Source organism: Rhinoderma darwinii, chromosome 8, assembly GCF_050947455.1.
Source record: "Rhinoderma darwinii isolate aRhiDar2 chromosome 8, aRhiDar2.hap1, whole genome shotgun sequence".
NCBI classification, from domain to species: domain Eukaryota; kingdom Metazoa; phylum Chordata; class Amphibia; order Anura; family Rhinodermatidae; genus Rhinoderma; species Rhinoderma darwinii.
This window is the reverse complement of record NC_134694.1, coordinates 115,514,553-115,528,368: the sequence shown is the minus strand read 5'-3', so window position 1 is coordinate 115,528,368 and position 13,816 is coordinate 115,514,553. Positions and strand designations below refer to the sequence as shown.

At 44.5% G+C, this 13,816-nt stretch overlaps 1 protein-coding gene across 4 annotated transcripts in view; it reads right to left on the bottom strand.

Annotated features, from left to right (window-relative positions):
• Window positions 1-436: 436 nt before the first annotated feature.
• The window catches only part of PHF1 (PHD finger protein 1), a 16,509-nt gene continuing 3,129 nt past the window's right edge, over window positions 437-13,816 (bottom strand). For 2 of the 4 annotated variants that reach the window (XM_075836522.1, XM_075836521.1), the window contains exons 2-15: window positions 10,545-10,734; window positions 9,809-9,903; window positions 9,621-9,716; window positions 9,435-9,535; window positions 9,208-9,356; window positions 8,936-9,031; window positions 7,853-7,921; window positions 7,008-7,131; window positions 5,701-5,768; window positions 5,179-5,319; window positions 4,932-5,046; window positions 4,756-4,853; window positions 1,931-2,008; window positions 437-1,119 (exon numbers count right to left, since the gene is read on the bottom strand). In XM_075836522.1, the coding sequence (XP_075692637.1) occupies window positions 867-1,119; window positions 1,931-2,008; window positions 4,756-4,853; window positions 4,932-5,046; window positions 5,179-5,319; window positions 5,701-5,768; window positions 7,008-7,131; window positions 7,853-7,921; window positions 8,936-9,031; window positions 9,208-9,356; window positions 9,435-9,535; window positions 9,621-9,716; window positions 9,809-9,903; window positions 10,545-10,717 (1,656 nt within the window). In that variant the 5' untranslated portion in view covers window positions 10,718-10,734 and the 3' untranslated portion in view covers window positions 437-866. Of the gene's footprint in view, window positions 1,120-1,930; window positions 2,009-4,755; window positions 4,854-4,931; window positions 5,047-5,178; window positions 5,320-5,700; window positions 5,769-7,007; window positions 7,132-7,852; window positions 7,922-8,935; window positions 9,032-9,207; window positions 9,357-9,434; window positions 9,536-9,620; window positions 9,717-9,808; window positions 9,904-10,543; window positions 10,735-13,816 lie in introns of all 4 variants that reach the window. The other 2 variants (XM_075836523.1, XM_075836524.1) reach the window with 2 other exon arrangements.

Here is a 13,816-nt window from a genome sequence, read left to right as displayed (position 1 = left end):
GTACACGATACATTTATTTCTGGAAAAAGCCGAACAGACACGAAGCAGCTGAGCGCTCACACGAGGGCTTCAGCTGCTTCATTCTAGCGATTGGTGGGGGTCTCAGTGCTCGGACCCCCACCAATCCAAACGTCTGACATGTCACTATCACATGTTAGAAGTTTGTCACACATTTAGCTGCACTTTAAGTTAGAGAACAGGTTTCCCAGTCAGAACTTTAGTTTGGAATAAACCCCTTTAATGCACAAAGCAAATACATATAGAAAACCACCCCGGAGGTCTTCTTTAGGGGGCACTCTACTATAAGAAAACGGCAAAAACATAGCGATATAATCTACTGAGGTCAATGTATGACTCCGTCTCCTCCTATACGTCATGGAGAGGTGAGACGCACGCTCGCTGCCTCCTGTAATACACGGTAACAGACCAGGAAAACTCGTATCACTTTTTTAATAATCCTGGACAGACATGTATGTGATTTTTCATGAAGATTCTAATAGACAAGAACCTGTGCAATTGTTCAACAAACAGACACCATCTTAAACCAGAGCCTAGAACAGACAGAACATCGGACCTTCAATCCCACATAGTAAATTATGATATACAAAAAAAAAGAAATCGGATTTCCTTCCTGTCATCAATCTGTCCATGTGTAATGTGACGCAGCCTCAGCGAGCTGACTGTATAAACACGTGACAGGACAAGAATCACAAGCAGCGCTATGTACACGCGGGTCCAGAGAGTTCAGGATTAGCCTTGGAGAACTGTATGTACAATAAGCCAAGATCATGGCCTCTCCGCAGGTAGCACGTGACGGACGAGGAGCAGAGCGCCAGATCTTTCCAGACTTCCATCATACCGACCAATCAGAAGATCTCCCCTTCTTCCCTTTCCACCAAATATTCAATAGACCCCTCTGGAGTGACCCTCCGGGCAAGCAACTTCGTGCCCTGCTCTGGCGACCCCGACCACTCACAGCCATCTGAGGAGGATGAGGATGGAGGGTCGGCAGGAGAAGACCTGGGATTGTTTGGAGAGGAAGGTTCAGGAACAGGGATTGACGGCTCCACCACCTCAGGGACCAGAGGGGACACTTCCAAAACCGCAGGAGACACCTCACTGGAAGATAAAACACACAGAACCATCAGTGTCTCACCTATTACAGCGTCACCCACGTCTTATCGCTGCACCGGGGAGAGACGTCTGTAGAAAACATTTGCTACAGAGAGATTTGTAGGGGGGACCGTCTATAATGTCCATGTGCCCAGAAGGAAAACGCAGGTTTCAATAGAGAGTCACGAGCTTTCTCCTCATCGTGGGGTCAAGTGATGAGTAAATTGTTGAATTTGAAATTCTTAGTTCAGGCTTCATATTCGCCCGGGAGGCTACAAATATTGCAAGTGTCACCGTGTGGTTGGATTACGGCAGCGCATGGGACTAGAGGGACCGCTGGCGTTCATTCAGTATCAGGCACGTCCTCCGCTTATCAGAGGGGTAAAGGTTTTCTTTATTTTCAGGATATGATTGGTTGGGTCGCCCCTTCCCTGCAGTGCCCGTGTAGCGGTGTCTGGCAGCGCAGCGGAGCCCATTTCTTTTCAGACCTGCTATGAGCAGTCGGACATTTGCGCCACTAATATTTATTTTTTTTGCAACCTTTGCCTTTGATAAATCAGTCAAAAAGTACATTGACAGCTTGACACTTTTCTCACTTGGCGTGAAAAAAACAAGATGTCACGAATTTGACGCAATTTTAAAAGCGTCTTTTCAACTTTTGTAATGGCTGCCAAAATCAGGTGTAAACTGAATAACAATAAATGAAGGCCGTACGCGCTAATAGCGGAGAAAGAAAGCCGGCTCTAAGGGGTCTTCCCATCATTAACCTCCCAGTCCACAACTCTCTGCACTTTCAATAACAACTGAGAAGACAAACCTGGATTGCAGAGAAGCCGCCACAGTCCCCGAGGTGTTTGATGATGGGTGGAAAGAGGCGAACATCCTAATTGGAGGGCTGCAAATACAAGAAGATTATTAGATGCATAAAATGTCCAGTGTTTCGTTCTTTTAGTTACAGGATATGTCGTCTGTTTCCTCCTTTCATTCAGGGGTTTATACCAAAATATTTGCTGCAGTGAGATTTGTAGCATGACGAAAACAAGGTCAGCAAAAAAGCGAGTAGGAGCCGTTCTACAGGCGACAATAGACATGCGACTACTCCGACAGCCTCACGTCTATGGGGACATACAAGCTGTCCACCGACATCAGCCTTTACAAAGGTTTTTCCTAGGATAAGCGGCACCAGAGATGTGTCCAGCAGCTACTGATCTCCTTCCCTCCACAGATATATCGTTCGTGGTCTGTTTCCTCCCTTCCTGCTATTATCTCACCAGCAGAGTTTCCAAGTAACTCATTCGCTTACTCCTTGGTGAGATCTTGGCTGCAGATTCCAATCCTGTCATTTCTGCCACCATCGTGTGAATTTGTATTTAACCCCTTCCCGACATCCGCCGTATATATACGGCGCACGCCGGGTGGGGGAATATGGAGCGGGCTCACGGGCTGAGTCCGCTCCATAGAGCGAGTGTGTCGGCTGTGTGTTACAGCCGACACTTCCGGGTTACGAGCGGGATCCCGTTTTAGCGCGATCCCGCTTGTTTAACCCGTTAAATGCCGCTTTCAATAGAGATCGTGGCATTTAAATTACTAAAAAAAGGGGGGCGACCCCGTGTAACGTCCCAACGGCCCCCCCGCGGCGAGATCGGGGGGAGCCGTTGGTTGGCACGGCTGCCTGGGGGCCTGACGAAGTCCCCCAGGTCCGCCATCTTTGTACTCCTATGAAGCTCATAGGGCTTCATAGGAGACTGTCAGAATCGCGATATACTGCAATACATTAGTATTGCAGTATATCGTGCAAGCGATCTTTCAATCGCTGGTTGAGTCCCCTAGGGGGACTAATAAAAAAAGTAAAAATTAGTTAAATAAAGTTTTTTTGTGTGTAAAAAAAATTAAAAATAAAAATTTAAAGTTCAAAAAGCCCCTCTTTTCCCATTTTCCCCCTAGAGCATAGTAAAAAATTAAATAAACATAATTGGTATCGCCGCGTCCGTAAAAGTCTGAACTATCACAATATATCATTATTTAACCCGCACGGTGAATGCCGTAAAAAATAATAATTGTAAACAACAGAATCTCTATTTTTTGTTCACCTAATCTCCCACAAAAAATGAAATAAAAAGTGATCAAACCGTCACATTTACACCAAAACGGTATTATTAAAAACTACAGCTTATCCCGCAAAAAATAAGCCGTTATATCACTTAATCGACGGAAAAATAAAAAAGTTATAATATATAATAATAAAGGCGTTATGGCTTTTGGAAGGTGGGGAGGAAAAAACTAAAATGAAAATCTGAAAAAGGGCTGCGGCGTGAAAGGGTTAAGAAATAGAACAGAGAAAATAAGAAATCACACTATTTGTGTAAGATCTACAGCCGGCCTTCATGGTTAGCCATCTACATTTAAAAAATAAAGCAACTGTGCAAATAGTCGTGATTATACATATCCTACCGGTTTGTGTATACAGCTCCTATGCAGACCTATGTGTATCCATGGTTACAGACTACAAACAAACCCTGTGTAGTCTGATCCTCCAGTCATGTGATCATCCCCCCCTCTGTCTTAAGGCTATCAAGGAGAGGAGGCAAAGGGAGTAACACATAACTGCAGGATCAGAGTACATATGGTTTGTTTGTAGTCTGTAACCATGGAGACACATAGGTTGGCAAAAGAGCTGTGGACACAAAACAATTCATTTTAATGGAGACTATTTGCACAGCTTTTTAATTTTTGAAAACTGGAGAAATAAAGAAAAAAATGGCTGCAAGTCTGCGTGCATTTGAACAGATTATTTTTTCTTCTTAATTTGCTTCCTATGTGCAGCTCCTGTACATAGCTGGCTGTGCTGCAGCTTCTGACATCGATCCCACAGCACACTCCTCCTTGTTGCTGTGGGGTTTAGGGCTGATCTCATCTATCTGCATTACTGAGACCCTGCTCTCTCTGCTCTCCCCTTCCATTCTCTCAAACTAGCACAGTGTAAGTAATTGTGAGTGAGAGATATCAGGAAGGAGGAGGAGAGGAGGTTGTATATAGCAGAGAAGGCTGAATAAAAAGATAAAGAGCAAGTAGAGCACCCCTGATAGAGTCTGTAGTCTAAATGATAATGTAGAGAGGAGGAGAGCTCAGACGCAGAATCTGCAGGGAGGGAAATCACACACTCATAAGCATCAGTATCTGCACATTTAAGTGGAGAATATACAAGGGCTGTATTTATATCTACAAAAGGAGAAAGCAGTACAGGAATGAAGCTGTGCCCACACATAAGAGCTAGTGATGGCAGCAACATCCGGGAGTCACAGAATTCACATCCAGCATGTATGACTGGGAGGGACACAAGAAAAAAGTCTGAGCCTAAAACATTTAAACTCCAGGGAACCAGTAAAATATGTAACAATCATTTATTTTCCTTGTCAAATGTGTCCATAGCCTTTAAGGATGTACAGCTTCCTATGTATATACAGGCGTACAATCAGATGATAAATGTTATATTCTAGTATAGGGATTTGAGGACTTTTTTGTTGACCCTGTATTACCTAATGTATTTCAAATGTTACCTACAAGATCATCCTGCTGACAAGGATACATGTACATCCCACATATAGTACAGGTAATCTTATTTTTTTAGGGTGCACCACTTACCTCTGCAGGCAGCGCGCTCCAGTGCGTCGGAAATTGTAGGCGCTACCACGGTATCCCATGTACTCCTGACTAGAACTAAATGGATTTTGTACCACATCCTGAAATGAACACAGATGACATGTAGGTCTTACGGCACATCTATTACCTGCCAAGCAGATTACACCCCTCCCAATTACCTGGGTAAGAGCTCTCTGCAGCTTCTGTCTCTCCTTGCGTGTCCGTTTCTCTATGTTTGGTGTCTTTGATGTGGGTGAGGGGCTTCTCAGGACCCCCATCCTCCCTAAAAGGGAACTGCAAGAGATCTTTATATCCGCTCGCTGCGGAGGGGAAGGGAAACACGGAATGCAGCATGATATATAGACACATGTTTGATACGAGTATTACATGGAGTACCAGATCAGCAAGCAGGTCAGGGTCCCTCACCTTACACAAGGAGTGGAGCCTCTCACGTCTGTCTCCTGTAGTCTCAGTTCAGTCACTGTCGTCTGTGGGGCGGGAGGGGGAACGCGACTCTGGAGTCCAAACAGACACTTCTTCTTCTTAATCTCCTTCCCAGAGATAAACCTAGGAGCAGGGAAAAAACGTTATCTCATGACAAACGTAATCTTGCCGTACAGATTAGATAAAAAGAAACCTGTCAGGTGTTAGACGTTGCGAACGCTCGCGTAATATTTCCACACAACCATCGACTTAACCGGTCAAAATCTACAATTTAAAAACTGTAAACTGAACGTGACCCCTGTTATGGTCTGCAGATAATGACAGTGCAATGTTGATGGGCTGAACGGAGCTACACATGGTGCAAGCAGGAGGATAATTCAGCCCCAGCTATCGTACAATTCCTACAGTTCAAAAAATGTTCTCCATCAAAAAGAATAGAAAAAGAGATCTTCAGAAATAACTTTATACTAAATAATAATCGACTCCAAAAACGGAGATTCTTACCTGTCTTTCTCAGCCGTCAATGCGTGAAGCAGATGGGAGTACCTGTCCGAGCGAGGGGTATCTGTAAGCTGAAGGTCACGTCTTGTTATATATTTGTATAATAACGCCAATATAAGTCATCACCATTTTTACATCAGCTTGTTTAACCCCTCGTAGCTGTATTCTCCGAAAACCACCATTTTAATAAACGTGAAATTTAGCACAACTCATCATAAGATCATAGTCATGAAAAAGAAGAGTTATGTTTGTTTTTGGAAAATCCTGGGTCTTACCTGTGTTTATAAGGCTCTGTTCACATCTTATCATTATAACGTAAACCACGAAGCAGTGAGAGATCCGGCGTAGTGCGGATACCACCGGCGCCTGATGGACGGCATAGACTTATAATAGGGTCTTATAATAGGGTCTAGGTTTTGTCGCTTTGACAGGAAGAATAGACCATGCAGCGCTCCTCTTCTATCAAACCGGACAGAATCTCACTAGAGGCACCGAGGCAGATGTGAACAGAGCCTAAGCGTTTTTCTTTTAGGTTGTGAGCGCAATTGATTCCTGCAGAGATTGTAATATACATTTCCCTGCACTGTTTGGTGGAGGAGTCGTGGCCATTGCTGCTCTACTTGTTCCTCTCTTGGTACGTGTCTCTGTAGCTGACAATAAGAGGACCCTGACAGGGACATGAGATGGGAGCGTAGGGAACATGCGGATGTAATAAAGTCTGGGAGGCTGAGGAGGCCGGGCCGCAGCTTCATGAGATATCATGCTTGACACACCCGTCCAGGTTTTGAATGAATACACATTGACTGAACTTTGGAGAATAAGTCAGCAGACTACGTACGATACCCTATATAAGGCCAGCATAGTATGGGGACAAATCCACGCTCCAACTTGCCAAAACATCACAAAAACCTTGTGCAGTTTGGCGAATAGTAGCGAGCAGAGAATTAGGAGTCCTTGTGTCTTTATGAGGGGAGCGCCCCCCCCCCCCCGTCCTCCTCACAGTGATTGTCATGACTCCGTTGTGTTCAGCAAAGGTATTATTTGGTGCCGTTTTGGCTAATAGCAGAGCAGACCCGTCCTCACACTATGCGGACCTTATACAGGGTAACGTAGTCTGATGACAGATCCGCTCTCACACACTTACTGCAGATGTGGATCTTGGAGCAATGTGAATGTCATTTTTAGCTGGCAGATCCTGCCAAGTGTGAATGTTTATTTCAACAAGGGAACCATCTGGTAGGAATGATAGAGCTGAAATCCCATGTCTACGTCCAGCTTCAGGAAATATTATAGGAACGTCAGTGACTTACTTCTCCCAGTAGTAGACTCTCCCAGTTCTCATTGACAAAAGACAAGATTTCCCGTTCAAAATCAAAATATTTCTTCTTACAACAAATACTGAGGTGATACAGGACAAGGTGCGACACATCCACCCTGTGAGAGACAAACGTCTGATTATATGCCCACCAGATCATATAGAAAGTGACCGAGGCCGGAGAAAACACACATTATCACCTTACTTGTTAGCGTAAAAAAAAATACTTAAAGGGGCTGCTATAAAGCAAAGTTTAAACATAAAACCAGCTGCAAAAAAAACAAAAAAGTCTTAATATAAAGTAGGTAAATGTTCGTGGAGGTTCTCAGCATTGGAGCTAGGGATATAAAGCAGTGATTGTGGGGGCAGGGAGTTTTCTGCACCGTCACCCATCCCACTGAAGGATACTACAATCAGACTCTTCCCAGTCTGAAATGGCTGATAAAAGGGAACAATAGACAGTATTTGATTGTAAATAAAATAGACTCTAGGCCAAGGGAACATTTAACAGGAATCCCAGAGTATGGGTACAGCTAAGATGTCAGTGACGATCAAGTAGACTTCTGGGTATAATAACGTAGATCGCCGCGCAGGAAAAAGGGACAAACAATCAGAATAACGATCTGCCTGAGAATCACCTATAGAATAAAATATGACTGACGACTGGAATTCGTATTTACAAGCGTATGTTCAAAAGTGGAATTTTCGCACGGAATCTGCTTGTATTCTGCGTCCCATTCTCCCACCGCATGATTACCGCCACCTTTGATTGTCACCGGTTTTGCCCTTCACACATCCCCCTATGTATCTGGCACTGAAGAAGAGCAATGAAAGACTCACCATCCCAGAGGAAGTCTCCAGGCGTTTTCTGGACCTCTTGTACAGACCGAGCACTCAAAGACATAAAACCTGACACATGAAAGTGAGAATTATTCAGACAGCGGAGAATAAAACACCAGCAATATATGTCTATTCCCACCCGTGCGTCCTCTCTCCTATCCCGGCTTCTTTATGGCTATTAGGGTATATTCACACGTAGCTTTTTCTGCATGTAAACGCCTACAAACAGATTCCCATTAAATTCAATGGGAAATACACTGTGCTGTTCACGAGACATATTTTTACGCTGCAGAATTTAAAAAAAATACCTCGTAAAAAGCAGCAGCATGTCACTTTATGAGGCGTTTTTGGAGCCAATTTGACACGATGAAAAAGGCTTCAAAAAAAGCTTCATGTTCAGCTTAAAAAACGCCTGGAAATCAAAGCCTGTTTTCCCTTAAAAACAGCGCCGTCATTTTCAGCCACTTCTTTTTGCACGTGTGAACATACCCTTAGTGTTCATTTCGCACTTCCACATTTCACTGTCTACACGGTAGAAATCAGGAGCAGGAGATATTGTTTAGAGCAGAGATCTCCAGCCGGTGGTTCTGCAGCTTATGCAAAACTACAAGTCCCATGATGGGATGTGTAGGAGAACCACAGGTTGGAGATCAGTGATCTGAGTCTTCAGCAGACAATTATAACCTTCTGCATACACTGGCAGCTCACAGCTCTGCTTTCCCGCAGATCACAGAACGCTCCATGTTTCTGCCCCATTTACTGTTTAGGTAACACTTATCAAGGTAAGGTGTGTAAAGGTGAACACCCACCAAACATATAGGACAGAATGTTCCCTGACTTCCACATAAACATGCATGTTATATCAATAGGAAGATAAGTGGCTGCCAGACACCCCTGTCACCGCTTATCTTTAGGTAATACAAAGGTACAATTCAACTGGTCTGATCTTTGTTTCCTCCGACATTTGAGCTGTCCCTATACACAGTAGAAATGATTGGCCTGATGAGGGTCAGAAAAAAGCTGCATTTCCATCTTCCAGCTTTCCCCTCAATGCCCCATGAACCCCCATGACTTCATACTCACCTGTCTCCGTATAAAAGAGGTTTGCTCAGACACTGCGTACAAGCTTCATGAAACCACTGGAGGCAGCGACAGCACTGAAGCATCTTCATGTTCCATCTGCGGGGGCAGAGATGTGTGTGTATATATCGATGTGTACATGGGATCATGCCCTCCTAATGCACCGTCCCTATGTTCGCGTGTCATACTTACTTTGCTGGACTCACCCGATCTAACTGCCCACCCTATCCCTTTGGATACCACCCCCCATCATTTCTTACTTACGCCATACTTACTCTCCAGGCCCCCCGCAGTAGCAGTAACACTGCTGTTTATTGGTTAGGTGCAGTGGTTCCCACTCTAAAGACTTCAGTTGATAGGGCAAAGACAGCTTCATCTGCAGCATGGAGCGTGCGTAGGGGCCCTTCTTGAGCGCGCCACCTCTCTGCAAGAATGACAGACAATAAAGCTGAAAGGCAGGAATCGTGGTGAGAATGGCAGGAAGATGCAGGACAACACTTACCTTGGTAGCCACCGCAAAGACACATTGTCTGCACATCCATGAGCTCCCTGCACTATCTGTATCGCATGGCACGCTGGGCACATGGCATTCCTGATGATAAGCTGCGAGACAGGGGGCAGAGCTCAGTTCCAGTAGTTTAGTCATAACCATGTAAATATATGTGACAATCAGGTCGTCCTCACTTACCGTGCTTACACTTAACACAATGTACAAGCTTATTGTCGGGGGTACACGCTTGTGAGTTGCAGACACAGCACAACTGCTCCTTTCCGGGCACAGCAGCTGAGGGAATGAAAAATGGGACATCTCAGCATCCAGGCAGGACACGGGAATCGGCCATCAATCATTAATAAGGGAATGAATGTGATTCTTACGGGGGAAGATGTCCTTCCAGAGCACGGAGAACTGGGAATTATCCTCAAAGCGAACTAAACACGTCTCCTGCGCACTGTCCACCTGCTCGTGGACCAGAGAAGGGAGAATAGCAGGGTAGATATAAAGTATATGGAAGGCAATCCATGACACCTACAACTCATATATATCTATACAATGATTGCAAAGATCTTTCTGGTCACCCATTGATTTTGGAACCCTCTCTGTTTCCCCTCTGCAGTTAGAAGTGATCCTTTGGTTCATTGTAACAGACAGCAATCATAACGAAATCTACTAATGTACATTGGGGACTTTGAGCCGTCCAGTAGTGTACCATTCGGAGCGCAGCTGTGAAGCCCCGTCCACTTTTTCAGACTTTTTCTCTTTAAAAGTGGTGCAGGGGCTTTATATTGAATGCCATATTGTTTAATTCGTATAAATGCATTGATAAATCTCTCCGTTTGTTTCATCCTATAGGTCTCCCCACCCACTGCTGCTGCTGTTTTGGGTGATTACTGTACATAGCGTGCAACACTATCATCGTCGTCTTCTCTGAAATATCTCATCTAATCTACTATACACGGCATTACTGTGACAGATATGTTTTTCACTGCTGAAGGAGGTGCGGCGATCCCCCAGCACCGGACTGTGGTATAGCAGAACCTGAGAGCACAGATGTCAATCACACTTTAGTCCCACCCACATTCTGCATTGTAAACACTAATATTAACATTTACCTTTTTGATGATGCCTAGATAAAGGAGTCCATCTGTCCAACGAGCTAAAACATCTTGACCCTCCCAAAAACGCGCCAGAGTCTGGAAGCGAGGGCGTTTCACCAGTGCCGGATTCACTCTCGGGCTGGCAGGAGTGGTACGGGTAGGTCTGGTCGAGGGCTCTCGCCCCTCCATCACATTGTAAAAAGAACCTGAAGTTACAGAAACAAAACAGGAAAAGGTTTCTAGAAGAACATCACTAACCGAAGAACCCAAGACCTCCCAAATATTATATGTAATACAAAGGGTTCAGATATGCGATGTCTGCAGTAAAGCTCAAAAACACAACCAAGTAAAAGACAATCTGTTATGGCTACACAGAAATAGAATAAGTCAACGGACCGAATACAGAGGAGCTGATAAGAGGATCTCTTCATTTGCCAGACGTTCTTAGGATCTGATAGTGGACTTGTCACTTATACACAGCAGTAGATCCCATTCAATCTTCAGTTAAAGGGGCCCTATAGTTCTAATATGGATGAGCGGGCAAATTTGTAATGTAAACACGTTGGCTGATGGGCACCCCACGACCACATCCACCGCACACTCAAAAACAGCAGTGAGAACGGATGAAGGACCGAGGCGAATGTTTCCATCACAGAATAGTACAATCATATAAGGAATGCTCCATTACTTTTCCCCTTCGCTATTGTTAGCGCCCGTTTTTTCGGACACATTTTTTGGCAGTGCAGATCCCCCTTGGCGATACATCCACACATTACAGTGAGCCGTCCGTCTACACCACAGCTGGAAATATTCCTGGCAAACGAGATCTTCAGTAGGATGAGGGGTCACTGCGTTTCACTGCTCAAGGTATTCTTCATCATGGTGTCTGTCACTGTTATGGGGGTATAATGGGTGCCGGTCACAGTTATTGGGGGTCTTGTGTCTGTCACGGTTATTGGGGGTCTTGTCTGTCACTGTTAATGGGGGCCCTGTGGCTGTTGCTGTTATTGGGGGTCTTGTGTCTGTCGCTGTTAATGGGGGCCCTGTGCGGTCACTGTTATTGGGTGGCATGTTTGTCACTTATTAGGGGTCTTGTGTTTGTTACTATTATTGGGGGTCCAGTGTCTGTCGAGGTTATTAGGGGTCCAGCTTTTGTCACTGTTTGTCATTGTCCGAGGGGGTCTTGAGGCTGTCAATATTAGGGCTTGTTCACATCAGCGTCGGGCTTCCGTTCTTTGGTTCCGTACGTCCTTTACATTGAAGGAGCCAATATACGTAAACTGAATGAAAACCACAGCTATTGTCGGTAATACAATTTATTTCAATGGTCGTGCTTCTGTTGCAGTGGGTTTCCGTTCTGTAAATTTTCAGGTTTGTTTTTTTGCGGAAACAATAGTGTAGTCGACTACGCTATTGTCTCGGCAAAAAAAAAAAACTTTACGGAACTGAAACAAACTGCAACTAAAGCACGACCATTAAAATCAATGGCAATGCAAACGGAAGTTATGGTTTCCATTCGGCTTTCCATTCATCGGTTCCTCCGACAGAAAATTTATTCGGAACCAATGAACAGAAGCCCGACGCTGATGTGAACAGTCCGTTATGGACATTCGCATTAGAATTGTGGTAAAATGGTGTAAAGGTTTTTGCGATAGTCGCAGGGTTCACAACTTTTTTCCTCAAAGGAATTGCAGTTAAATTGCAACCACAATTATGTCACAATCCACCGCAATTATCTGACGTAATGAAGCCCAAAAATTATTGGTACCTTAGCACTTCCCAGAAAAATTATTGTGAATTTTGGTAAACTGTCAAAAAGATTTGCCACCTCCGGTCTCAACTATTGACTTTGGAGTTTAAGGTGAAAATAGTGGACGTTATATACCAAGCTGGGACGGTTGGGGGAGGGGTGACACTGTACGTCCACTTCTGAACACCATTTTACATCCCTTTTGGAAACGTTTGTAAATATCTTGTACTGATTCAGTTACATCCTGTTTTATACTCCAGAGCTGGATTTGCAATTCTGCTGGTTGTCAATGCAGTCAGGAATCTTGTTGTCAGACATCGCTAACCAGTGTATAGCCAGAACCGTCATTCAATTGTGAAAATGCGCTGTATTCTGTGTTAGTGCAATTATTATCTTTTCCAAATAAATCCACGTATGCTCCACCATGATCCAGTGGTTGCCGTAGAGAGAGGTCAGGCTCTCAGCTCTGCTATATCTGCAAACACTGCACAATTCATGTCATGATATAAAGTCCAGAAGAGAAGGGGCCCGATAGCAAAGATTAAAATGGGCCTCCCAGTGTGGTGACAGTTCTTACACTCAAGACAGAAGGGCCGTGTGTTCCTTATCCACTCTTTCCACAACCCTTGAGTCAATAATCCGCCTTGTTTGAGAAGATTACAACTTCTCTGTAGAGGGGAGTCCTGTAATTACTCACTCTCTGCTAATGAGACAGCTCTGCTGTTCTTCTGCTATACTCTGCACTATCTGCTGCCTAGCATGGGAAACACAATCCCACCAAAGAGGAAAGGGAAAGAGCAGGGAGCAGTAGGGATAAGAGGCATGTGATGTGGAACGTTCCATACTACAGGGAGGGGGAGATAACCTGTGTTCAGTGTATGGGACATCACACAACAAAGATAAGTAACCTTGTCATGTGGACACAATTTTTAAAGATCCGAAAGCCCCTTTAATTATTTTTTAATAATGTACTTTGTGCTTCATTTGCTTGCAGTGAATGGAAACATTTATGGTTTACAACCAGAAGTTGAAATAAAGTTCTGATGGCACAGCTGCAGGGCACGTTACAAGAGAAAACTCTGACGTTTTTGCCACATATGTGTCGCTAAGAACAGAAAAATTTAAATAACGGCGCCAAACAGAACTCAGACTTTAATGGCTTTCGTCTGGATTCCCCAAAGAGAATAGCACCGCATGCTGTGCTATTTTGTCTGGGATTTTTTTACGGAATCTGCAACAGAGTTTTCTAAGGGCTCGTCTACACGTAACGGAATTGCTGCAGAAAATTTCTGCAGCAATTCCGTTGAAGGTAGCAGACATTACAGTGGCAAAAATGCACCATTTCCTGCATTTTTGACTGCAGAAAATGGTGCAGAATTTTGCTGCGTTTTTCAGTGTTGGGAGATGGTGACGTCTCCTCTGAAAAACGCAACAATTCAGTCACTTTCCGCAGCAGGAATGGACGTGCTGCGGCACGAAAAATACGCACCGCAGGTCAATTTCTGGCCAGAATTGTTACGCACCCGCTTTGCTGCTAC